Genomic DNA, 27,599 nt, shown 5'->3' with positions numbered 1-27,599 from the left:
TTTCTCAAGTTTAGCAAAAATTTCGCAAAAAATATATATCATAGTATCGTGTTAGCCAGTAGATAGAAAAATATTAAGGTTTGAGAGTCCTCAGGGGTTGATACCCTTTAATGGCTAACTGAAAAGATGGTAACAAATTTCAAGCTTTCGAGACTACTCAGATCTCTTCATCAGGCATACTATAACACAATCTGAAGAGTCACATATTTATACGCAGCAGGGCACAGGAATAATGCAATAGATAAGACAAGTGACGTGAAGAAGAACGATCAGTATTGAAGAGGGAGAAGTCGTTGTGGCTGTAAATATTGGAACAGTTCATAGATAAGGAGTGTGAAAGTTTTACTGTCCTGTGATTGAGGTCTGGTCCATGATTGTAAAACTCCCAAAATGGTCTGAGGAGCACATTCCTTAGTTGATGTAGAAAGACATAAATCCATACGATACATTCATTGCTGCTCTGTGAGTGTGTCAAAGATTGTCATAAGCTTGTACTCCCAAATTTTTTTTGTCTTTCTGAGATTTGAAGTTACATTTTAATACAAGTAATTTCATGTCCATGATGCGGTTATCAAGGATACAAAAATGTTTGGCCATAGGTAGATCTGTTCTTTTTTCTTTTATTGTGTGGCGATGAGAATTCATCCTTGTTCTAAGTTTTTGCCCTGTTTTCCCTACATGCAGACCCCCAATTGAACATTTGGAACATATAATTAAGTACACTACATTAGATATGATGCAGCTGAAAGTACCTGGGATCTTGTGGTTGTCTCCTGATGTGAGTTGTGTATCTTCATCTTGTCTGTGTTCATTATAAATGGACAGGTTTTACATTTTTTTCTGGCTGCAGGGAAAGGTACCTGAAGCTGTTGGAGAGGACAGGAAGTGGGAGGTCTCAAAATATAGATTGTAATCAGGCATCTTTTTGTAATAATAGTTGTAATTTCCGTGCAGCTCCCATTAACACCTCCAGATTTGGATTGTAAGTGACTACGAGAGGCACCCGGTTGCTCTCTTGTTTAGTTTTGAAATGTAGGACATGATTGATAGTCTGATGGCTTTTGCAATCTGGTTTTCAATTGTTGTTTGATGGTAGCCCTGCTTCAAAAAGGTGTTTCAGAGGCCACCAAGGTATTTGTCTCTGTCCATAGTATTGGAACATATCCGATTTTTTCTAATGGCTTGGCTGTAGACAGTGGAGATTGTGTGTTTTGGATGGAAACTGACCCATATAAGGTATGTTGGAAGGTCAATTGGCTTCTGGTACACGGACGTCTCTATTTCATTGTTCTGCAACTTAATGATGGTGTCCAAAAAGTTAATTTCAGTACAGGAGTAGTTGAGTGTTAAGTTGACGGTGGGATGAAATTGATTAAATCAGATCAAGGAACATCTTTAGCTGTTGCTCAGACTCTGTCCAGATGATTAAACTATCGTCAATGTAACGGTAGTAGGCCAGAGGCCTGATGTGATGTGAGGACATGAAGTCACTTTCAAGCTTGACCATGAAAATTTGCATACTGTTAAGCCATTTTACTTCCTATATCTGTACCAGTCTCATGTAGATATGTGTGGTTATCAAATTCACAGTAATTGTGGGTGAGGATGATTTTTGTAAGTTTCATCAAAGGTGAAACTATCCTCCCCATCTGTTTGCTTTCCCTCCCAGCAGCTTTTCCTTCTACCAGTTAGGCTTCTGGGAGGTTATACTTATTCCTTTTATTTTTGATTCTCCTTAGCTTGCCTTCTTTGCCCTATATGAATGTATCTTAGTTTCTCACCCATGGTTTTTGTATCTTACTTCTCCCTTTCCTTTCCCCTTGTTGACAATGTGTTGCGACCTCTCCTCTGATTCCTCAGAAGGTACAAGAAACCCCTCAGCGGCCTATTACAGAGTTAGATCCGAGGTGGTGTTTTAAGTTGTGCAGCTAGGGCCTTTTTAGTCTATACAGAGACCAGTTGGGTGCAGTTGCGACGTTTTCCCGTGTGGGTTCTCTGGTGGCTATCAAGATGAACTTTCTGGTTAAAACATTTCCCACATTCTGAACATGAAGAAGGCTTATCCCCTATGTGAGTTCTCTGATGTCTGATAAAATTTGATTTCTCTGTAAAACATTTCCCGCATTTTAAACAAGAAAATGGCTTCTCCCCTTTGTGGCTTCTTTAGTGTATAACAACATCCTATTCATGGTAAAAACATTTTCCACATTCTGAACATGAAAAAGGCTTCTCCCTGATGTGAGTTTTCTGATGTCTGATAAGATTTGATTTCTTTGCAAAACATTTCCCACATTCTGAACATGAAAATGGCTTCTCCCCTGTGTACGTTTTCTGATGTGCGATAAGACTCGTTTTCCTTGTATAAGATTTCCCACATTCTTAACAGGAAAAAGGCTTCTCCCCTGTGTGGGTTCTCTGGTGACTGAGAAGAGATATTTTCTTCACAAAACATTTTCCACATTCTGAACATGAAAATGGCTTCTCCCCAGTGTGAGTTCTCTGGTGACTAACAAGAGATGATTTATCTACAAAACATTTCCCACATTCTGAACATGAAAAAGGCTTTTCCCCTGTGTGAGTTCTCTGATGTTTGATAAGATTTGACTTCTTTGCAAAATATTTCCCACATTCTGAACATGAAAAAGGCTTCTCCCCTGTGTGAGTTCTCTGATGTCTGATAAGATTTGACTTCTTTGCAAAATATTTCCCACATTCTGAACATGAAAAAGGCTTCTCCCCTGTGTGAGTTATCTGATGTTTGGTAAGACTTGATTTCTCTGTAAAATATTTCCCACATTCTGAACATGAAAAAGGCTTCTCCCCTGTGTGAGTTCTCTGATGTTTGATAAGACTTGATTTCTCTGTAAAACATTTCCCACATTCTGAACATGAAAAAGGCTTCTCCCCTGTGTGAGCTCTCTGATGTTTGATAAGATTTGACTTCTTTTGAAAATATTTCCCACATTCTGAACATGAAAAAGGCTTCTCCCCTGTGTGAGTTATCTGATGTTTGGTAAGACTTGATTTCTTTGTAAAACATTTCCCACATTCTGAACATGAAAAAGGCTTCTCCCCTGTGTGAGTTCTCTGATGTTTGACAAGACTTGATTTCTCTGTAAAACATTTTCTACATTCTGAACATGAAAATGGCTTCTCCCCTGTGTGAGTTCTCTGATGTGCTATAAGATTTGATTTCCTTGCAAAACATTTTCCACATTCTGAACAGGAATAAGGCTTCTCCCCTGTGTGAGTCTTCTGATGTTTGGTAAGGCTTGATTTCTCTGTAAAACATTTCCCACATTCTGAACATGAAAATGGCTTCTCCCCTGTGTGAATTCGCTGATGTGAAATAAGAGTGGATTTCTCTGTAAAACATTTCTGACACTCTGAACATGAAAATGGTTTCTCCGCTATGTGACTTCTCTGGTGACTAACAAGATTGGATTTCTGGTTAAAACATTTCCCATGCTTGAAACAAAAAAATCTATTCCCTGCTGTATACATTTTTTGATGACTATTTCCATATTCTGATAATGGCTTCTTTGCTTTAGGAGCAGTTTGTTTCTTAATGCCTCTTTTGTGGCTATGATTTTCCTTAGTAGTCAGTAATAAATCAGAAGACAGGACCTGTTTTAAAGAATCAAATGACAAATCTTTTGTGTGAAAGGATGATGGTATATCTGGAGTAATGGCATTCACTTCAGTTGTATTATGTGGGATCTCAAGATCATCTGATTTAAAAATTGAAGATGTCAGCTGTCCCTCTGATCTCTGGGTACTGTCATCTGCGAAAAATAAAACAAATTACTATTTTTGAATAAAATATCCTTGAATTTTATATTTTTGAACATATCTACTTAAAGTGTCTGTAGGAATGGCAAGTTATGTAAAAACATTGAATGATTCACCAAGACAATGACAGTTCACAGTCTAATAGAAAACCTCATAGGATGAACCAGTAGACCGTGGTGTTCAACTGTCTGTTAATTCTGCCTCCCAAATATGGAATATAAAGCCACCAAACAATGTTATGTAGGTGAAAATAACACCAATAGAAACTTCTACTCATCTCACAAAAAACAAGTCCCTACTCCGATCCATCATCTGTCAAAGGAAAAAAAGAAGTTTCCACATTATTAGGGTCTCAGACAGGGCCGTAACTACAGCCGGGGCACTGCCCCGGGGCCCCAACCACCCAAGGGGCCCCAAACTGATGGTAAAAAATTGTATTTTAATACTTTAATATCTCATAAAATACCCAGCTCCTATATTCCTGTCAGACAATGTCACCCGGAGGACAGGAGAGACTATCATTTCAATAATTTCCAGGAGCTCTGCCAGCTGTCAATGAATGGAAACCTGCACTGGCCTGGAAAGTCTCATAGCACAAGATTTGTAACAATATGTTAGTCTGGAGATCACAGAGAGTTGGCGAGGCCGGCACAGTGCACACTGACTGTAACAAACTCTCAGCATCATTGAGAGGAGACAGTCTCAGCAGACACATATCTCTGTGACAGATGTGAGAAGCCCTGCTATTTAATAAACATATACAGTTATTTTAAAATTGTGCAATATTTGGAATTATTCACCTTATTAATTTTCCAAACATATTCACTGAATATTTAACTTCTAAAACTTGCATCATAAACAACAAAATCTATTAAAGGTCTTGCGGAACGTGGTGAAGCCTGTGTGCTGTATACAGCAATGCGTAGCAGGCTTCACCACGTTACGCACAACCTCTAGTGATTGAAATGTTGAGGGACCCCACAATGAAGTTTTGCCCTGGAGCCCCGAAGTTTATAGTTACGGCACTGGTCTGAGAGGCTCTTGAAAAGCAACATGGCTTCCATAAACCAATCCAGCAATATCCACTCTCCCAAAGTCAGATCTCCCCCTTGCTTCTGAGCCTTGCAGTGTGCCCAAACCACATAGCATCCATGTATTTGGCATTACTATAGTGAGAAGAACCCACTTCATTTATGATGTCTGTGTCTCCTGGAGCACAATCTGGTATGTGTTGGGCAATAAAATAGTATATTTTCAATTTTCACGTTCCAACATCCACTGTGTGCTAATTTCCGGAAAGTGGCTGTGGAGTCAAAATAGTCACTACTCCTATAGATTATTTCACTGAGGGTTATAAAATCCAAAATGGAGTCACCTTATGGGAATTTCTACTACTCTGGTTTTCTGCCATTTTGTCATATTAGGGCGTGTGTCCCATTTCCTCTGAGATCTACTCCTGCGATGTCTACTTCTTTCACCATGTCTGTCCTCATTCATTCTGCAGAGAATCTAACGTGGTGGTATACAGTACAGACCAAAAGTTTGGACACACCTTCTCATTTAAAGATTTTTCTGTATTTTCATGACTTTGAAAATTGTACATTCACACTGAAGGCATCAAAACTATGAATTAACACATGTGGAATTATATACTTAACAAAAAAGTGTGAAACAACTGAAAATATGTCTTATATTCTTGGTTCTTCAAAGTAGCCACCTTTTGCTTTGATGACTGCTTTGCACACTCTTGGCATTCTCTTGATGAGCTTCAAGAGGTAGTCACCGGAAATGGTTTTCACTTCACAGGTGTGCCCTGTCAGGTTTAATAAGTGGGATTTCTTGCCTTTTAAATAGGGTTGGGACCATCAGTTGTGTTGTGCAGAAGTCAGGTGGATACACAGCTGATAATCATACTGAATAGACTGTTAGAATTTGTATTATGGCAAGAAAAAAGCAGCTAAGTAAAGAAAAACGAGTGGCCATCATTACTTAAAGAAATTAAGGTCAGTCAGTGTGAAAAATTGGGCAAACTTTGAAAGTGTCCCCAAGTGGAGCTTCAAAAACCTTCAAAGAAACTGGCTCACATGAGGACTGCCCCAGGAAAGGAAAACCAAGAGTCACCTCTGCTTCTGAGGATAAGTTTATCCAAGTCACCAGCCTCAGAAATCGCAGTTTAACAGCAGCTCAGATTAGAGACCAGGTCAATGCCACACAGAGTTCTAGCAGCAGACACATCTCTACAACAACTGTTAAGAGGAGACTTTGTGCAGCAGGCCTTCATGGTAAAATAGCTGCTAGGAAACCACTGCTAAGGACAGGCAACAAGCAGAAGAGACTTTTTGGGGCTAAAGAACACAAGGAATGGACATTAGACCAGTGGAAATCTGTGCTTTGGTCTGATGAGTCCAAATTTGAGATCTTTGGTTCCAACCACCGTGTCTTTGTGCGACGCAGAAAAGGTGAATGGATGGACTCTACATGCCTGGTTCCCACCGTGAAGCATGGAGGAGGAGGTTTGATGGTGTGGGGGTGCTTTGCTGGTGACACTGTTGGGGATTTATTCAAAATTGAAGGCATACTGAACCAGCATGGCTACCACAGCATCTTGCAGCGGCATGCTATTCCATCCGGTTTGCATTTAGTTGGACCATTATTTATTTTCAACAGGTCAATGACCCCAAACACACCTCCAGGCTGTGTAAGGGCTATTTGACCAAGAAGGAGAGTGATGGGGTGCTACACCAGATGACCTGGCCTCCACAGTCACCAGACCTGAACCCAATCGAGATGGTTTGGGGTGAGCTGGACCGCAGAGTGAAGGCAAAAGGGCCAACAAGTGCTAAGCATCTCTGGGAACTCCTTCAAGATTGTTGGAAGACCATTTCCGGTGACTACCTCTTGAAGCTCATCAAGAGAATGCCAAGAGTATGCAAAGCAGTCATCAAAGCAAAAGGTGGCTACTTTGAAGAACCTACAATATAAGACATATTTTCAGTTGTTTCACACTTTTTTGTTAAGTATATAATTCCACATGTGTTAATTCATAGTTTTGATGCCTTCAGTGTGAATGTACAATTTTCATAGTCATGAAAATACAGAAAAATCTTTAAATGAGAAGGTGTGTCCAAACTTTTGGTCTGTACTGTATGTAATCAAATGTTGTCTACTATACGTAGGGGAAACTACTTAACACATCAGGGACCACATTGCCAGCCATAATTCCACGATTCGTTGCGGCAAAACTTGGTTACCACTATCCCATCATTTCTCCAGCGCCAGGCATACAGTATCACAACTCAGGTTCCAGGTGATTGAAAAAGTACCCAGACGAGATGGTAACCATATCAAACACCTTAAACAACAGGAGTGGTTCTGGATACACACCCTCCAGACACTGACACAGGGACTCAACTGTGAAATAGATTGGCTAACCTGATTAATCTTTTTTCAAAACACACTAGATCAGCTCTACAACCTACTCCTATTCCTTCTCGCCAGGTGAGTTCCTCAAACCCCCTTCCCCTCTCACCTCCCCCCCCCCACTGATTTCCTTCTCCACCCCTTCCCTTCCTCACCTTCTCCTCACCCTCTTACACACAACTCCCATGTATTATTCTTGCAAACCTAATTACATACAAAAAAAACATGGCCTCACACTCTATAGTTTAATACAGGACTCCATACATTCCTTACACCCCCTTCCATTACTGCTTTAATCCCGGGCACCATTTGATCCAACCAGCACAAGTCGTTTTATTCTCCCACCCAGATCAACCTCCCTTTTGCCCCTCATCGATGCACCGTGATGACAACATAAAATAACTATTGCATATAACCTAGAGCTCATGCGCGGGTTTCATCTGTCGCCATGGTTACGCTACACATGTGACATGGCCCTATGGGGGACGGGCCCGCCCCAACAGACCCACTCTCCCTGCCACATCACCCGCCCTTGACGCAACTTCTGGGGGGCGGGTTTGAGCACACGCACTTCCGGTCCGGTGGTAATGGCGGAAACATACATAAACCCTTCATTCTCAACCAGAGACAGATGCACGAGCTGTTCACAGCTCCATTAAAGGTACCCACCCAGCATACTTTGTGCAGTCAAGCAAGCCACCAGGCAAGATCATACAACATGCCTCTATACTGATCTGTTTGGGCACCTGTACTCCCTATATGTCTCTAACTGTTACTTAAAAAGCTTTATTACTTATCTAAGTGGGGACCTATATTCCTCATTAGTGTTAACTGAATTTGTTCGGCATTTCAAATTCGTGTTCGGGGTTGCGAATTATTCTCGCCAAAAAATCGGCTCCGCCCATGAACATCCCTAATTTGCCACGCTGTCACGCAGCTGTCATCTGCGTGACAGCGTGGAAAATCAGGGATGTTCATGGGTGGAGCCGATTTTTTGGCGAGAACAATTCGGAACCCCGCACACGAACACAAATTTGAAATGTCAAACAGATTCTCTCAACACTATTCCTCATATGTCTCTGCCCTATACCTAACATGCCTTTATACTCATCTATTTGGTGACCCATTTTCCTTATGTCACTGCCCTGATACCTAACTTCTTTACCATCTAAGCTCTATCATTCTACTCCTTGGTCCTCCTCCGGCTCCATTGCTCCTCCACTTAATCATTAATCTTTTTGCTTCCATTGTCCCATTTTTTACCAATGACTAACCATGCGCCCAGAATATCAGCAATACTTACCTGCAGGACGGATGTCCTAGAAGCTGCTGAAGATTGTACTTGTAACTGTCGCACATTGATGATGAACATGTGAAAGCCTTATGTATATAACTTCGGTATATAAGTAAATATGTATGCGTGTTTTGACATTTATAGATTTTTTCTCTTTTTTCACAGCGACATTATAAATAAGATTCTGGCAGGGTCAAAACATTAAAAATTATTTATGTCACATGTCCCTGCACCTTTTTAGGTCAGTGCTTATGTCTGAATCAAGGAAGGAGGGGGGAGGAACGTAATTCAGCATCACCATCCAGGTAAAAATTGATTCTTTATTAGTGCATCATTAAAACCGAGTTAAAATCAAACTTCCTTATGTGTTTCTGGCACCGAGATGGGCCCTTAGTTATAGGATATCCTATGACTAAGGGCACATCTCGCTCCGTGCTTCAGCCAACTGGAAAGCACCACACCCTACTAAAGTTCGGAGTATATTGCCGGAAGCTGCCAGATACAGCCTTGTTCTCCTCTGGTTCTGTCCCCTGTGCTCATCTCCCATCTTGTGTATTTGTTTCCGGTTGTGACCTCGGCCCATTTACTGAATACTCGTGTTTTCTGATTTTTCTCTGCCCTCATGGTTCTGACCCGGCAACCTGACTATTCTTCTTGCCATCTCACAACACAGAATAGCAGGTAATACCGTGGCCCAAGCCTAGGGGTCTCTTTGTAAGTCCAGATCCATGTAAGGGGGTTAAAGAATGTTGAGCCAAGCAATCCCTGGGATCTGAAAAACGGGAGTAGATAGCACCAACCCTGTTCGTGGTAGCCATTTTCTGAGCTGTCAGGTGACCATGAACAGTGTCCCCAATACATTATGTCTGCAATCTATTCCAGCAAGATCTGCATTCAAGCAGCTAAATGGCTCTCCTCCACTTCTTAACCTGCCATGTGCCCAGACAGTAGTGTACGACCGTATATAGGGTATTGTCGGTTTCAAGAGAAGTTGGAAAATAATTTTTAAGGTCCATTTGTTTCCTATTATCCTTTGTAAAGAATTCCAAAGTTATCACCACAAAGTGACACACGTCAGATTTGAAAAATGGAGCCTGATTAGCAACATAAAACTGTCTGCGGGAAGTGGTTAAATCAAATTATTTTGGACACTAACTACTGTAGTCAAAAAATGTGACCATAGATAATGACTAGTGTTGAGCGAGCATCCTCATTTACCCCTTTAAACAAGCACGTGCTCAGGTGCTCACCCGTGCTCAGGTGCTCTCTGAGTATTTGCAGCATGCTCGGAATCTATGTTTGAGCTGCATGTGTCACGGCTGTTAGGCAATCCCTGTGTGTGTCACAGCTGTCTAACAAACAGGAAATCCCTGCAAGTGTCACAGCTGTCTAACAGCCTCAAGACATGCAGCCGTGGCGATTCAAACATAGACGCCGAGCACGACGAAAATACTCACCGAGCACCCAAGCGTGCTCGTTTAAAGGGTTAAACAAGCATGCTCGCTTAACACTAATAATGACACGTCAACTGAAATGATCAAACTCAACAGTCTTCATCAGTAAAAATGAGTAACTAGTGGTGAAACCTCTCTGGTAATTAGAGTATGGGGCTCGGCGGCTCTTAGGAATCTAAACTATCGTAAGAGACAATATTTTCTGTCACATGGAGTTTCAAGAAGAAATGTTAGACATTTAAAGAGAACTTATGATAGTGCAGAGATGAGGTGTCTTAAATTCAGAACTCGGGCATTTGGAAGAGGTAATGGAGATCTTTTATGAAAGACTACCAGGGAGTTAAACATTAAGTGAGGCCGGCCGATCCCACTTTAAACTATCAAACAAAAGGAACCAGGGATAAAAAAGACATGAATAAAAAAATGTTACATCCTATGTATGAGGGGAGAACTCCAACACTAAACCGGAGTTGGATTCATTTATGGTGGACCATTGGCGTTACTGGGAGTCCTGACCAGAAGAGTAGAGAAAGTATTAGCGCCCCCATTTCAGGAGAGATTGTGCAGTAATCTGAATTCCTGAGGATTAAAAACATAATGGAATTTATGACGTGGAGTGAATCCATGAAACCAGGGCTGGAGCCAACACATCTCCTGCAGGCGTGAATAAATGTATATTACAGCCATCAGCCACGCACAGCTTAGAGATATATCATGGCACAGGTGTAATGTTTTTTGTATAGTTTATCACAATCCTGTTTGAAGTTAGTTGGTTTGCAATAGAAATTGTAAACTCAGGATAAAGGGAAACTCTGTTGTTATTGTACAGAAATTCACACTTGGCCCTCACTGCACATTTAATGTTGTCGATCATAAAAGTGAAGTTTGGCCAGAAAGACTGGACCTGGTCTTGTAGGGACCATATGAGCACATTCAGCAGCACAGAAGGGAGAGAAGGTAGATTCATCCAATAAGATATCAGGGATCTAGGAAGCCAACAGCATCATTACCCTCCGCTTTCTCTTACAGGCCCATCATAATATTTTTCTTCAAGTGATTTTCTCACTTGTCAGCACATTCTACGTACGCTGTCATTTGGCTTTGTAGTTCACAGATCTGGGCAGGTAACGGTCAGCGTCTTCTAAACCCAGGGGGTAGGTGGATCCTTCAGGTTGTAAGATCTATAGAAAAGGGCTTTCACAATTTCACCAAGTAATTAGAACAATTTTTCATTTGGAGGCGAATGTTGTAGTCTAGCGGCAAAATGGTGATCACACGATTGAGATATGATTGGACTATCCGACTGATAAAGCAGCCACAGCCAGTGACTGAGAAGAATCTGTGATTTTTCTGTATTTAGTGGTTACTACTCACCTGGGTAGTCATATGTAGGAATCTCCTCTTTACACTGCTCATCATCCCTCACATATGTCTCTGTAGTATTAATATGGGTCAGATCTTCACCCTGAAACAAATAATGTAAAAGTCACAGACAGATGGAGAAGTCACATCTATGATCAGCTCTAATCCTGCCATCTCCACCGATCTCATTACACAAATATAAAAGATATAATACTGGTGGATAAAACAAGACTGAGCACAAGCATAGGGGAGATCTCATGACACCTTCTCTCCATCTACCTGATGATCCTGTGGAACATTGGGATCTTCTTGTTTACAGTCCTGTGGAAGAAGAGGACGGGGACATCTTTCTGATGTTGTCCTCTTACTGGATAGATCTGGAGGAAACACATACAGGGACTGAATTCATTCTTTACATACAGATAATTATAGGCAGTGTGTATTTAGTCCTGTCTATTACCTGGTGATGTGAGGGGCTGGGGAACCTCCATGATGTCCTTGTACAGATCTTTGTGTCCTTCTAAATGCTCCCACTCCTCCATGGAGAAATAGACAGCAACATCCTGACACCTTATAGGAACCTGACACATACAATGATATCGTCATCCCCCCGATCCCTTCATATAATTACTAATAATGTCCCAGCATTCCCAGAAGTGTCACCTCTCCAGTCAGCAGCTCAATCATCTTGTAGGTGAGATCTAGGATCTTCTGGTCATTGATGTCCTCATGTATCAGGGGGTGAGGTGGAGGTCCCGTGATTGGGCTCAGGGGTCTTCCCCATCCCTCAGACACAGGGGCCTGGCAGCGCTCACTAGAGGTCTTCTTCACTACTGTGTAATCCTGGTTATGGAGAGACACAATAATAAATATCACTACAGACATTTCCAGAGTCCTCACCTCTCCAGTTCTGTCCATCTGTTATTCCCATAGATAAGAATGATGTAATGTGACGTCATCAGAATCTCTCACCTCTCCAGTAAGCCGGAAGAGGATCTCTAGGGTGAGGTGTAATATCCTCTCCGCCATCTTGTCTCTGTCAATATCCATCCTTGATAGGTGATTCAGAAAAATTCTCTTAATATAGAAGATGTCCTAAATAGGAAAGTGATGGAACATCATAAAGAATTCTGTGTAATAATACAATTACTGGAGACAATAAGGGGAAATATATCAGGAGATAGAACATGTAGATGTTATATTCTCTAGTCTTGTATGGATTGGAACATAAGTTGAATTGCAGAAAAGGACATCTCCTCCATGCTCCCAATCATTGGCTAAGTTGGCCACTGCTTTGGCAACTGATTAGCTGTAGGAATCACAAGTACGTTGGGATTGACCAGGAAATGAAGAGACTGGAGGAGGACCCAAGCAACCATGGTATTTTTATTAGTTTACAACATTCTACTTTTTTCCCTGTCATCTACTAATAAAACCTATATATTTTAGGCCACAGACAACAAGCAGTTTCTTCCTTGGAGTCTGCAGCTGAACACTTTTCTCATAGACTCATCTTCCATAACGCTAATTCTTGTCTCATTTACTGGCACTGGAATCGGCATTAGCAATACTTAAGGAGATATTCATTACACGTAGCTACTACCTAATTACCCAAAGGTAAATGATTCAGGGATGTGTTAAAACATGACTTTTATTTTTTCTTCTTAAAATAACTGATCAAAATTTGATAAAAACACATCAGTGTGCCAGTGCCAGTCCTATACAATGTATGATCCACTGAACTATTCAGTAAGCAATGTGCTCAGACCCTACCCTAATGAGTACTGTTTGTCACTCATTAAGTGCATGCCTCAGAGACTGCAAGCTGTTATTAAAGCCAGAGGTGGTGCAACAAAATACTAGTGATGTATTGGAGTGTTCTTTTAGTGTTTCTTAAAGCCCTAAAGTTGCCATTTGAAATGACTTTAGTTTTGTGCCATGTCTGTGATCTGCTTTTTTTTCAACAACATTAGACAACTGAATGAACATCCTCCGAGCCCGGTGATTCCATAATTTTTGCCAGGGGTTGTATATTAATGGAAAGTTGAGTGGAAGAAAAAAAGTGTGATAGAAAAAGGTGCACAAGCAACCGGGATAACCGGTTGAAAGAATTGTTAAGAAAAGGCCATTCAAAAATTTGGGGGAGATTCACAAGGAGTGGACTGCTGCTGGATTCATTGCTTCAAGAGCCACCACACAGACGTATCCAGGACATGGGCTACAAGTGTCGCATTTCTTGTCTCAAGCCACTCAAGACCAATAGACAACGCCTGAAGCGTCTTACCTGGGCCAAGGAGAAAAAGACCTGGACTGATGCTCAGTGGTCCAAGGTGTTGTTTTCAGATGAAAGTAAATTTTGCATTTCATTTGCAAATCAAGGCCCCAGAATCTGGAGGAAGAATGGAGAGGCACACAATCCAAGCTGCTTGAGGTCTAGTGTGAAGTTTCCACAATCAGTGATGTTTTGGGAAGCCATGTCATCTGCTGGTGTAGGTCCTTTGTTTTATCAAGACCAAAGTCAGCACGAAATGTTGGCCTACTGAAATGCATGTTCAGTAAATGTACTCAATACTTGGTTGGGGCTCCTTTTGCATCAATTACTGCATCAATGCGGCGTGGCATGGAGGCGATCAGACTGTGGCACTGCTGAGGTGTTATGGAAGCCCAAGTTGCTTTGATAGCAGCGTTCAGCGCATCTGCATTGTTGGGTCTGGTGTCTCATCTTTCTCTTCCCAATACCCCATAGATTCTCTATGGGGTTAAGGTCAGGTGAGTTTGCTGGCCAATCAAGCACAGTGATGATGTTGTTTTTAAACCAGGTATTGGTACTTTTGGCAGTGTGGACAGGTGCCAGGTCCTGCTGGAGAATGAAATTTCTTTCTCCAAAAAGCTTCTCGGCAGAGGGAAGCATGAAGTGCTTGAAGTCCACTTGACAGAGAGCGCGAGTACATATCTTGACGAAATTTTAACACCATTTGTTCATGCATTACCCTCATTTATAAGTGACACAAAAGATCTAGTCTCTAAACTAAGTGATATTACTGTATCTGATACCATCATTCTGACTAGTCTGGACGTGGAGGCCCTCTACAGTAATACCAACCATGAGCTGGGCATTGGGACAATTGCGTATTTTTTTAAATATGAAGAGTAGACAATTCTTATCACATAACTCTTGTTTTGTCACTCTTAGGATTCGTACTTACGCATTATTTTTTCACCTTTGATGATATATTTTACTACTATCAAAAGAAAGGGACCGCAATGGGAACATGTGTCCCAACCTTTGCAAATTTATTTTTGGGGTGGTGGGAGGACCAACACGTTTTCAATGAGGATTTCAGTTTTCATACTAGTCACATTTTATTTTGGGGTAAGTTCATTGACGTTTTGATTTTGTGGGATGGTGACAGATTTTTTTGGGATTTTGTATCTATTTTGAATAAGAATCGGATTGGAATGTTCTTTACCCATGAAATCGGTTTTAAGAGGATCAATTTCCTTGACCTGACAAACCAAATTGATGGGATCTGTAATATTCATATGGACATATTTCGTAAGCCGACCCCCACCAACAATCTCCTTCATTGGGATAGCTGGCACCCCAGGGTGTTGAGAGCAGGTATACCGGTAGGTCAATACCTGCGTGCGAGACATAATTGTTTGGATGAGGATACTTTTATCCAAGAGAGTAGGAATCTATTCTCAAGATTTACAGCAAGGGGATATCCGAAACAGGTGCTATACAAAGTCTTTAATAGGGCTAAGACAACTAACAGGGATTCGCTGCTATGCCCCAAGAGGAATGCACCAGAGAATAATAGAGTCTGACATATAGGAAACTATGATGATCAGACAAGCACAGTGTATAACATCATGCGGAAGTAATGGCCTATATTCTCAGCTGATGCCGATTTGAGGGCGATTGTTGGTGGACATCCGGAAATTACCTTCCATATAGGGAAAAATTTGAGGGATTTCCTCAATTACAGAAATTTTAGGAGGAGCAGGCAGTATTCTGAGTTGGCAATCGAAACATCATGGAGGCTCCGATCCTTGTAGGGGCTGCTCCTTTAGTAAATATATGACTCGGGTTACGACTTTTACGAATCCAACTGATGGACATGAGTATTTCGTTAGGGACCAAATTAATTGCAGATCTAAGGGGATAATTTATGTAGTGAAATGTCCCTGCCCTAAATTGTATGTAGGGAAGACCATCCAGGAGGTTAGGAGGAGAATATCTAACCATCTTAGCTCTATTAATACTGGTGCAGATACGGTTCTCTCAAAGCATATGAGAGGTTTACATGCAGAAAAACCCCTGGAACTGCTATTTTGGGGCATTTGTAAAATGACCCTTGGCCCTAGGAAAGGTAACCTTGACCAATTATGTTTGAGGGAAAAAGCTAGATGGATCTATAAGCTTAATTCACGTAGTCCTATGGGGCTTAATGAAGGATTTATTTAGCTATAGTGCTTTCCTATAGGAGCATTTATATGAGTGACATGAATGAATTATGCCTATTTACACTATGAATGTTGAATAACAACATACTAGTAGATGATTAATTTATTGAGTTAATTATATATAAGTTTTTGTGATAACAAGACTTATTAGGATATATGGAAATATGTCTGATGGTTAGTGTTACAACCTTTTGAGAGTAAACCAGCAATTAATTTTTTTATGTAAATAGTAGGATTTAGACAATTTCAACGGATTAATTTATGGCTTATATGAAATTGATCTGAGTAATTAATGAGATTAGCATAGAGAATTTATTCATATTTATATAAATATTGTGTCCCTGCAACTATTCTATATAGTTCACAGACATTCGATTTGAGTAATGAATAACGCTGATAGGGAGAGATGATGATTATTTGTCTATCTCTCCTTTTCTGCATATGTGGATCATGTCTCTTTAAGAGATTTGAGGACATGCGCAGTTTGTTATTGAAACACAATGTGTCCTGAGTTTGGAATTTTGGTGAGTGCGCATGTCTGGTGATGTCACCGCATGGAGAATGATGTCATCTGACGCGCACCTATCAGGGAGCGAGACGTGGCATGCGATGAGTGGCCGGCTCCATTACCCATGGAGAGCGATGTCATTTGACACTCACCTATCAGAGGGCGAGACATGGCATGCGATGAGTGGCTGGCTCTGTTATCCAATAGGGAAAAAGGTAAATAACCTGACATCAGCGTACACGGGCTATCGACGCTGCAAGTGGACACGGGAACACCTATCAGGTCCTAGGATATAGGTTGGTCCCCCCTTGGCATCTGATGCGGTGGTGAATCATAGGCTCTCTGAGATGAGGCATCTTGGGAAAGTAATACATAACTGTCACGATTGGTCATTGTATCAGTTATGAGATTTGCTAAGCATATGCGATATATACCGTATTTTTAGGACCATAAGACGCACCTAGGTTTTAGAGGAGGAAAATAAAAAAAAATTTATAAGCAAAAAATGTGATCATGATCCACTGTTAAGGGGGAGGGGGTCTGCTGCTGACACTGTTATAGGAGTAATGTCCCCCAATTCTGTTAATATCCCCCATCCTGGTATACATGGCCCCCATCTGCATCCTGATATGCATGGCACCCCAATCCACCATCCTGGTATGCATGGCACCCCTCATCCCTCTTCCTGGTATGTATGTCACCCTTCATCCTGGTATGTATGGTCCCCCTCACACCCATCCTAGTATGTATGGCACCTTCATTCCTCTTCCTGGTATGTATGGCCCCCCTCACACCCATCCTGGTATGTATGGCACCTTCATCCCTCTTCCTGGTATGTATGGCACCCTTCATCCCTGTATGTGTGGCCCCCCTCATCCTGGTCCCTGTATGTATGGCCCCCTTCATCCCTGTATGTATGGCCCCCCCTCATCCCTGTATGTATGGCCCCCTTTATCCCGGTATGTATGGCCCCCTTCATCCCGGTATGTATGGCCCCCCTCATTCCGGTATGTACGGCCCCCCTCATTCCGCTTTGTCACGCTACACAAAAAAAACAAAAAAACAATCATACTCACCTCCTCTCTCCTCCAGCACTGCGTCCAGCTCTGTTGCCGACAGGGATCTCACTGTGTGAGCCGCGCATGGCGTAACTGCCATGCGCCCTCAAGCAGCGAGATGCTCTGCCGGAATAGTCACTGCTCCCCACACCAGGACTGTGTGCGTGGGGAGCAGTGATCATTCACTCACCTTAATAGCGCGCACACTGTAGCCGCAGCGCGGCTCCTGATGCGCTCGGTGGTCAGCGTGCCCACTATTAAAGCCCATGGATATTCATGGACTTTAATAGCAGGCACGGTGACCGCCGAGCCCAGCAGGAGCCGCGTTGTGCATACAGTGTACGCGCTATTAGGGAGAATGAATGGTCACTGCTTCCCACGCACACAGTCCCGGCATGGGGAGCAGTGACTATTCCAGCAAAGAGCGGGACACAGCTCTGGACGAGAGAGGAGGGGAGTTTAATTGTTATTTTTTTTCTGTGCAGCGTGAGGGGGATCAGGGGGTGCCAAACATACCAGGATGAGGGGGGCCACACATACAGGGATGAAGGGTGCCATACATACCAGGAAGAGGGATGAAGGTGCCATACATACCAGGAGCCGCACTGCAGGCACAGTGTGACGGCTATGAAGGAAAATGAAATTCACTACTCCCCACTCCGATGAATATTCATTTCCTGTGCCCCGCTCCTCCGCCGCTGTCGCTTCCCCCACCACCCACATCCACAGTATTTATGTATATCGGACTATAACACACACCCCCCACTTTCCTACAAAATTTTGGAGGAAAAGTGCGTCTTATAGTCCGAAAAATACAGAATGTGATTGGCTGATTTGTGCTGGAAAGTCTATTGGTTCTTTGTGGACCTATGGTGCATATCCAAAGGCTTTAAAAAGGTCACAGCATATTTCTGTATTCATTATAGCTCCAGCCACCTGAGGAAGCCCTTGGGGTGGCTATGTGATTGTCTCTTAAACAGCATTGGTGGTGTCAGTGCATTAGCAACATAGGTTCAGTTCAGTTCAATAATAAGCCATGAACTGCAGTCATGATGAACAGATATATATAGCTAGGTATGATCTAAACACGTTGCTTACTGAATAGATCAGTGGATCATACATTGTATAGGACTGGCACTGGCACACCGATGTGTTTTTAAAAAATTTTGATCACAGTTATTTTAAGAAGAAAAACTAAAAGTCATGTTTCAACACATCCCTGAATTAGGGTTCATTTACCTTCGGGGAATTAGGTAGTAGCTATATGTTTTCCCTATAGGGGTGTGAACACCTTTTGTTTTTATTCATTACACATGACCCAAGAAATAACTACTTCATGATTAGGATAACATCTTCATCTTCTACTATGGCTCTAGAAACATATTTGGCCAGAGTCCTTCACTGATTACATCATCACTGGTAATCTATATGAAAGTTTTCTGTCTTACCCAGGCTGTAACCTTTTTATCACATTAGATCTCATTTATAAAAGCTTGTTAATAAGAACACCAATAAAGGAGTGACTTGATGCTAATGTCTCCAGTTACAGTGTTTGTTTTTTTTCTGGACATGTCATAGAAAATAAAAATCTCTGAAGTCAATTGTCCCCCTCCCTCCTTCCCTCTGTCATTTGCAATCTGAGTTGACACTCTTAGATGTAGGATTGAACAAATTACCTATAGTGTGAAGTGAACCAGCCTCATCAACATGCAGGCCGCCCCTTGTGAAGTAAGAGGATTAAAGCAGGCACAAGGTTTTCTAGTAAGACAAACAGCTGACAGTCTCTAAGACTTAGACAAGAAACTAATACCAGTAAAAAATTGAATGTTGCGGAACAGTGAATCAGATTAATTAACATGCAAGAGCTTCTTCTTGTAGGGGAAAGACTATGAGGGTGTGTATTGTGCATAGACAAAGAGTGCAGATTAAACTATTTGTTCAGACAGGAAAAGGTATTTTAAGGATAAAAGGGAATATCTCACACTCTTTAGAAATAGCCAAGGTCACCCAGCATACACATTCCTTTCATCAGCACAGGTTCAGCAGTCAGGATGTCTCCGAAAGAAAATATAGAATATTGGAATTTATATGAATCCAATATTAATGAGACATAATGTGAAGAAGCGGCAACGGGGTGACCCCGCAGAACCTCGCTGTTGCCGCCTCTTGTGATGGATTCACACCCCGCCTCCCACCTGACGTCACAGTTATGTCAGATGGAGCACGTGGTAAGGACCTGCCCTCTGCACCTACGTGACATTCCGCACCCCCCCGAAGGACGCGTAAGGTCAGGTTGGTACATTTTGCGCAGACACTCCCTGTCCACACGGGACAGGAAGGAACCAGGGAGTGGGTAGAGGTGGTCCACTCAGTCACTGATGTGGCACCACACTCGCCCACAACCCTGATAGGCTGAGAGGCTCCGCTCACTAGCTCCAGTGAAGCAGAGCCTAGTCAGCCTGGGAGAGCTACCATCAGTTTCTATTTGATATAATAGACTATATCGGGCTAGAAACCAGTCCAGTAGCTTGTTCGTTGGACCGAACAACAGGCGTAAGTTTCGTGGGTCGAGATAAAAGAACAGCCCAAGATTAAGTTATATATTTAATCGCCATAAGGGCACACTAAACAATACACTATATACATAAGGGTTATACATATACAGTGGTCAGAGTTACAAGCAAAAAAGCATCGGTGCAAAAGGTATAAGGCAGTTATTACAAGTCAGTTACTGGTTTAGATGGATGACCTGTCTTTCTGGGGAAGGGCTGCCACAGGAGAGGTTTGTGGGCCTTCACTTGGTTGATGGACTTGTCCCACATGTCTTGATGGCACGACCTCCCCAGGAACAAAGACGATGATGTCAGGGTTCCAGGAGTACTTAACCCCTCTGGATCACTCCCAATCCGGCCTTGTGGCTGCGCCCAAATTTCCTCCCCTGGTCTCTCTTAGTTAAGAGACTCCCAAAACTAAAATGGGCTATACCTCCTTACTGGATAGTCCCAGGGAACCGGTTCTGGTGTCAATGGACCCAGCTAGGCCTCTGCTATACGTGGAGACCAAACACAGTGGCCCTGGGGGCTTCCGAAAGGCTGTGCTGCATATCTCTCTATCCTTGCTAGCTGGGCGGTGGAGAAAGGGCTGGTGAGATTCTCCCTTCCTTCCAGTTTCCAAAAATCTGGTTTGTTTATCACTGGGACATATCGTTCTCCCATAACTCAACATTAAATTATAGTATCTTACACAAAGAGCCTGCCTCATGGCTTGGGGGATGGGACATCCTGTGTAGCTGTCAGCTGCTGTGGGAGATCTCACTCCTCGCTTCTCAGCCCCCTCCTTTTCAAGTTGCAGTGTATTCAAAAGAGTCAGATTATACTGTGTATGGAGATCTCTGTAATCACCGTCACGTAGTACACAGTGATTGACAGGGGATTACCTTGAATATCTTCACACATACATGCTCAGCACTGGAGATAGCCAGAGAAATGATACATATTTTCTCATTACTGTAGCCCCTGCCAATGAGCCATAAATGCACACTGGCCACATAACTGACAACAGCTATGCCATGTTTGGTCTCTAAGTAAAGATAAAATCCAGATGGAAAATATGGCATCAATCTACAACTTCTGCGATCATCCGGAGTGGAATTATCACATAAGTTGGGGGTTGCATAAAATCATGAAGGACTGAGACAAGCGCACAACCTGGCCCATGTGAGGTCATCACGGGGGAGTGTATGTGTGGGATATGTTCATGTAGAGAGATACATATCGTTCACGCAGGAACCCCCGTTCACGAAACGGCCAAATTAAGTGCTCTCCTTTGGCTAAACTGAATTGTCTCTGTGATTTGGTGTAGTAAGTTTTCTTGTTTTTTTTTGTAACTGTATATGCTGTAGGTACTGTGGGAGCATTATATTTAGAAGCTTAATGACCGCAGTCACAGCTACGACTGGGCCTAGACAACGCCAGCCGTTTCAGCTAAATGTGTGTCTTCAGACTCACATTCATAGCAACATAGTAACACAGTAATGTAGGCTGACTAAAGACCTAGGTTCACCAAGTTCAACCTTCCTCCCCCAATTGTACATTTTGTCTAATTTAACTGTAACCCACAATGTTATGTGTATCGAGCAAATCATCCAGCCCTTTTTTTGAAGCTGTTATAGTGTCTGTCATTACTACCTCTTGTGGTAGGGCATTCCACAGTCTGACTGCAAAGAATCCTTTCCTGTTTAGGTGCCAAAATTGCCTTTCTTCCACCCGTAATGAGTGCCCCCTGGTCCTTAGTATGGTCTTTAGAAGGAATAGGTGATGTGGTAGTCCTTTGTACTGACCACACATATATTTATACATGTACATAAGATCCCATCTGAGGCGTTGTTTTTCTGAGCTAAACAAGCTCAACTTTTTCAACCTCTCATCATATGAGAGGCCTCCATCCCTTGTAATCTAGTTGCCCGCCTATTAACTGACTCTAACTTCTGAATATCCTTTTTAAAATGTGGAGCCCAAAACTGAATCCCATACATTGGGATCACGCAATTTTAGTTATATCTTTTATACATCCTAAAATTTTGTTTGCTTTTGCGGCTGCTTCTCGACATTGAGTATTGCTGCTCAGCTTATTTGTAGCCAGAATACCCAAGTCCTTCTCCTGTTCTGTAGTCGTGAGCATACTCCCATTTAGTGTACAGTATATGCAGCAACGGGGTTACTCCGTCCTAGGTGCATTACTCTACATTTATCTACATTAAACCTCATCTGCCAAGTGTTTGCCCTTTTAGTCACCTTATCCGTTTTGCAATATTGTAATGTCAAGATCAGATTTTAATATCCTACATAGCTTGTTGTCGTCAGCAAAGACTGACACTTTACTTACAATCCCATTCCCAAGGTCAATAATAAAGAGGTAAAAAGAATCGGTCCTAGCACAGATCCCTGCATCAAACCATTGCTGACTATGTCCCAAAATGTAGTATATTCCTCTATGTTTGTCACCCAGTCATGGCTTTCATCCAGCCAGGTTTCCGTAATGCCCACCACATTGTATTCTGTGACTGATATAAGAGTTTCCAGTTCATTCATTTTGTTTGCAAGACTTCTTGCATTTGCCAGCAGACATTTAATACTATTAGCACATTTATTACTCCTACTCAGCTCCCTACTTTCTTTGCATATCCCAGCCCCCCCAGATCCTCATTAATCCCTAGTATTTCACTCACATCGGGTCCGTGTGCCACAATACACGCTGCTGACCAATCAACACTGACTTTGGCGGGCACTTGACTAGGGGCGAATGGAAGTGACATCATGCGCTCCTGTTGCATGCATGCTGAAGTCAGCTGCCAGCTCTAGAAAAATACGCTGCGCGGCGGAGTGAAGGTAATATAATGTGTTGTTTTTCAAATCAGTGAGTACATGGTACCCTAGGCCATAATACTATATGTATGACTATGGGCTGTGCATTATACTACATGTATGACTATAGGCTGTGCATTATACTACATGGATGACTATGGGCTGTGCATTATACTACATGGATGACTATGGGCTGTGCATTATACTACATGTACGGACTACGGGCTGTGCATTATACTACATGTACGGACTATGGGTTGTGCATTATACTACATGGATGACTATGGGCTGTGCATTATACTATATGTATGATTATGGGATGTGTATTATGTGCATTATAATACATGTATGACTATGGGCTGTGCATTATACTACACGTATGACTATGGGCTGTGCATTATACTATACGTATGACTATGGGCTGTGCATTATACTATACGTATGACTATGGGCTGTGCATTATATTACATGCATGACAATGGGCTGTACATTATACTACAGGTATGACAATGGGTTTTGAATTATACATTATGGAGGACTATGGGCTGTGCATTATACTATATGTATGACTATGGGCTGTGAATTATACTATATGGAGGACTATGGGGAGTGCCTTATACTATACGGAGGACTATGGGGAGAAACTTCTACTATATGTAGGAATTTGGGGAGTGCATTATACAACCCCTGGCAAAAATTATGGAATCACCGGGCTCGGAGGATATTCATTCGGTTGTTTAATGTTGTTGAAAAAAAGCAGATCACAGACATGGCACAAAACTAAAGTCATTTCAAATAGCAACTTTAGGGCTTTACGAAACACTAAAAGAAAACAAGATTAAAAATGTGGTACTCAGTAAGGGTAATTTTATGCAAACCAAGCAGAGGGAAAAAAATATAGAATCACTCAATTCTGAGGAAAAAATTATGGAATCACCCTGTAAATTTTCATTTCCAAAACTAACACCTGCATCAAATTAGATCTGCTCGTTAGTCTGCATCTAAAAAGGAGTGATCACACCTTGGAGAGCTGTTGCACCACGTGGACTGACATGAATCATGGCTCCAACACGAGAGATGTCAATTGAAACAAAGGAGAGGATTATCAAACTCTTACAAGAAAGTAAATCATCATTCAATGTTGCAAAAGATGTTGGTTGTTCACAGTCAGCTGTGTCTAAAATCTGGACCAAATACAAACAACATGGGAAGGTTGTTAAAGGCAAACATACTGGTAGACCAAGGAAGACATCAAAGCGTCAAGACCGGAAACTTAAAGCAATATGTCTCCAAAACAGGAAATGCACAACAAAACAAATAAGGAAATGAGTCAATGTCTGTGACCGAACTGTAAGAAACCGCCTAAAGGAAATGGGATTTATATATAGAAAAGCTAAACATAAGCCACCATTAACACCTAAACAGTAAAAAACAAGGTTACAATGGGCTAAGGAAAAGCAATCATGGACTGTGGATGACTGGATGAAAGTCATATTCAGTGATGAATCGCGAATCTGCATTGGGCAAGGTGGTGATGCTGGAACTTTTGTTTGGTGCCGTTCCAATGAGATTTATAAAGATGACTGCATGAAGAGAACATGCAAATTTCCACAGTCATTGATGATATGGGGCTGCATGTCAGGTAAAGGCACAGGGGAGATGGCTGTCATTACATCTTCAATAAATGCCCAAGTTTACATTGATATTTTGGACAGTTTTCTTATCCCATCAATTGAAAGGATGTTTGGGGATGATGACATCATTTTTCAAGATGAAAATGCATCCTGCCATAGAGCAAAAACTGTGAAAACATTCCTTGAAAGAAGACACATAAGGTCAATGTCATGGCCTGCAAATAGTCCGGATCTCAATCCAATTGAAAATCTTTGGTGGAAGTTGAAGAAAATGGTCCATGAGAAGGCTCCAACCTGCAAAGCTGATCTGGCAACAGCAATTAGAGAAAGTTGGAGCCAGATTGATAAAGAGTACTGTTTGTCACTCATTAAGTCCATGCCTCAGAGACTGCAAGCTGTTATTAAAGCCAGAGGTGCTGCAACAAAATACTAGTGATGTATTGGCGTGTTCTTTTGTGTGTTTGTTTTTCATGATTCCATCATTTTTTCCTCAGAATTGAGTGATTCCATCATTTTTTCCCTTTGCTTGGTCTGCAAAAAATTACCCTTACTGAGTACCACATTTTTTATCTTGATTTCTTTTAGTGTTTCTTAAAGCCCTAAAGTTGCCATTTGAAATGACTTTAGTTTTGTGCCATGTCTGTGATCTACTTTTTTTCAACAACATTAAACAACTGAATGAATATCCTCCGGGGTTGTACTATACGGAGGACTATGGGGAGTTCCTTGTACTATATGGAGGACTATGGGGAGTGCCCTATACTATACGGATGACTATGGGGAGTGCCTTACACTATACGGAGGACTATGGGGAGTGCCTTATACTATACGGAGGACTATGGGGAGTGCCTTATACCACATGGAGGACTATGGGGAGTGCCTTATACCACATGGAGGACTATGGGGAGTGCCTTATACCACATGGAGGACTATGGGGAGTGCCTTATACTATATGGAGGACTATGGGCTGTGCAGTATACTATATGGACTATGGGCTGTGCAGTATACTATATGGACTATGGGCTGTGCAGTATACTATATGGAGGACTATGAGGAGTGCATTATACTATACGGAGGACTATGGGGAGCGCCTTATACTATACGGAGGACTATGGGGAGTTCCTTATACTATCTGGAGGACTATGAGGAGTGCCTTATACCATATGGAGGTCTATGGGGATATGGGGAGTGCCATATACTGTATGGAGGACTATGGGGAGTGCCTTATACTATATGGAGGAATATGGGCTGTGCAGTATACTATATGGAGGACTGTGAGGAGTGCATTATACTATATGGAGGACTATGGGGAGTGCAGTATACCATATGGAGGACTATGGATGGTATAGTATACTACATGGAGGACTATGGACGGTGAGGTATACTATATGGATGACTATAGGTTGTGCATTATACTGTATGGAGGACCTGGAGAGTGCATTATACTTCTGCTATGGGGCCCCATGACTTCTAAGTTCGCATCTGGTGAGTATAATAGTTATTTTTTTTCTATACATTAAAGAACAGCGACAGAATAAGGGGGGCATATACCTGGATAGGGCCCAGGAAAAGGGGCATACATATTTTCAACCAGATAGGGGGCGTCAGTCGAAATTTGCACAGGCGCCCATCAGATCCTAGTTTCGCAACTGATTATACTGTGTGTGGGGGGATGGTGGTACTGTGGGAACATTATACTGTGTGGGAGCATCAAACATACTGCATAAGGGGCATAATGGGGGCATTACACTGTGTGGGGGCATCATACATACTGCATAAGGGGCATAATGGGGCCATTACACTGTGTGGGGGCATCATACATCCTGCATAAGGGGCATAATGGGGGCATTACACTGTGTGGGGCATCATACATACTGCATAAGGGGCATAATGGAGGCATTTCACTGTGTGGGAGCATCAAACATACTGCATAAGGGGCATAATGGGGGCATTACACTGTGTGGGGGCATCATACATCCTGCATAAGGGGCATAATGGGGCCATTACACTGTGTGGGGGCATCATACATCCTGCATAAGGGGCATAATGGGGGCATTACACTGTGTGGGGCATCATACATACTGCATAAGGGGCATAATGGGGGCATTACACTGTGTGGGGGCATCATACATCCTGCATAAGGGGCATAATGGGGGCATTACACTGTGTGGGGGCATCATACATCCTGCATAAGGGGCATAATGGAGGCATTTCACTGTGTGGGGGCATCATACATCCTACATAAGGGGCATAATGGGGGCATTACACTGTGTGGGGGCATCATACATCCTGCATAAGGGGAATAACACTGTGTGGGGGGCATCATACATCCTGCATAAGGGGCATAATGGGGGCATCATACATCCTACATAAGGGGCATAATGGGGGTGTTACACTGTGGGGGGCATCATACATCCTGCATAAGGGGCATAATGGGGCCATTACACTGTGGGGGCATCATACATACTGCATAAGGGGCATAATGGGGGCATTACACTGTGGGGGGCATCATACATCCTGCATAAGGGGCATAATGGGGGCATTACACTGTGGGGGCATCATACATACTGCATAAGGGGCATAATGGGGGCATTACACTGTGTGAGGCATCATACATACAGCATAAGGGGCATAATGGGGGCATTACACTGTGTGGGGTATCATACATCCTGCATAAGGGGCATAATGGGGGCATTACACTGTATGGGGCATCATACATACTGCATGAGAGGCATAATGGGGGCATTACACTGTGGGGGCATCATACATCCTGCATAAGGGGCATAATGGGGGCATTACACTGTGGGGGCATCATACATCCTGCATAAGGGGCATAATGGGGGCATTACACTGTGTGGGGGCATCATACATCCTGCATAAGGGGCATAATGGGGGCATTACACTGTGTGGGGGCATCATACATCCTGCATAAGGGGCATAATGTGGGCATTACACTGTGGGGCAGTAAAGGGGTCCTGTACTATGAGAACAATACGTTTCCTCCCTTCCTGTCTCCATAGTTGGGTCGTATGTATCTATTACAGGAAACAGAACATAAACCTTATGATTTTTATAAAGGGGCAACACAAGACCCCAAAAGAGTCTCCGTGCTGAAGGGGTTAATGCCCCCTGCGCCCAGTAATGGGGTCTCCACTTACCTCCACCTGCAGGGCCGCCACCACATATATGGCTGCTCTGTGCGCACAGGAGTTGTGATGAGGTCACAGGAGGGGAGGAGTCAGGG

General features: G+C 42.5%; 1 protein-coding gene across 1 annotated transcript; it reads right to left on the bottom strand.

Annotated features, from left to right (window-relative positions):
• Positions 1-79: 79 nt before the first annotated feature.
• On the bottom strand, positions 80-27,599 carry LOC141178579 (uncharacterized). The gene is made up of 7 exons (XM_073660455.1): positions 27,514-27,599; positions 12,295-12,417; positions 11,986-12,165; positions 11,783-11,903; positions 11,602-11,699; positions 11,335-11,425; positions 80-3,785 (listed from the first exon to the last, which is right to left on the bottom strand). The coding sequence occupies exons 2-7, from the start codon at positions 12,370-12,372 to the stop codon at positions 2,380-2,382; spliced, it is 1,974 nt and encodes a 657-aa protein (XP_073516556.1). The 5' UTR covers positions 12,373-12,417; positions 27,514-27,599; the 3' UTR covers positions 80-2,379.

Source organism: Phyllobates terribilis, unplaced genomic scaffold (genome assembly GCF_046119375.1).
Source record: "Phyllobates terribilis strain yellow unplaced genomic scaffold, ASM4611937v1 Scaffold_29__1_contigs__length_15306474, whole genome shotgun sequence".
In the NCBI taxonomy this organism is placed as follows: Eukaryota; Metazoa; Chordata; class Amphibia; order Anura; family Dendrobatidae; genus Phyllobates; species Phyllobates terribilis.
The sequence above is the reverse complement of the archived record's forward strand: the minus strand, read 5'-3'. Positions and strand labels throughout refer to the sequence as shown.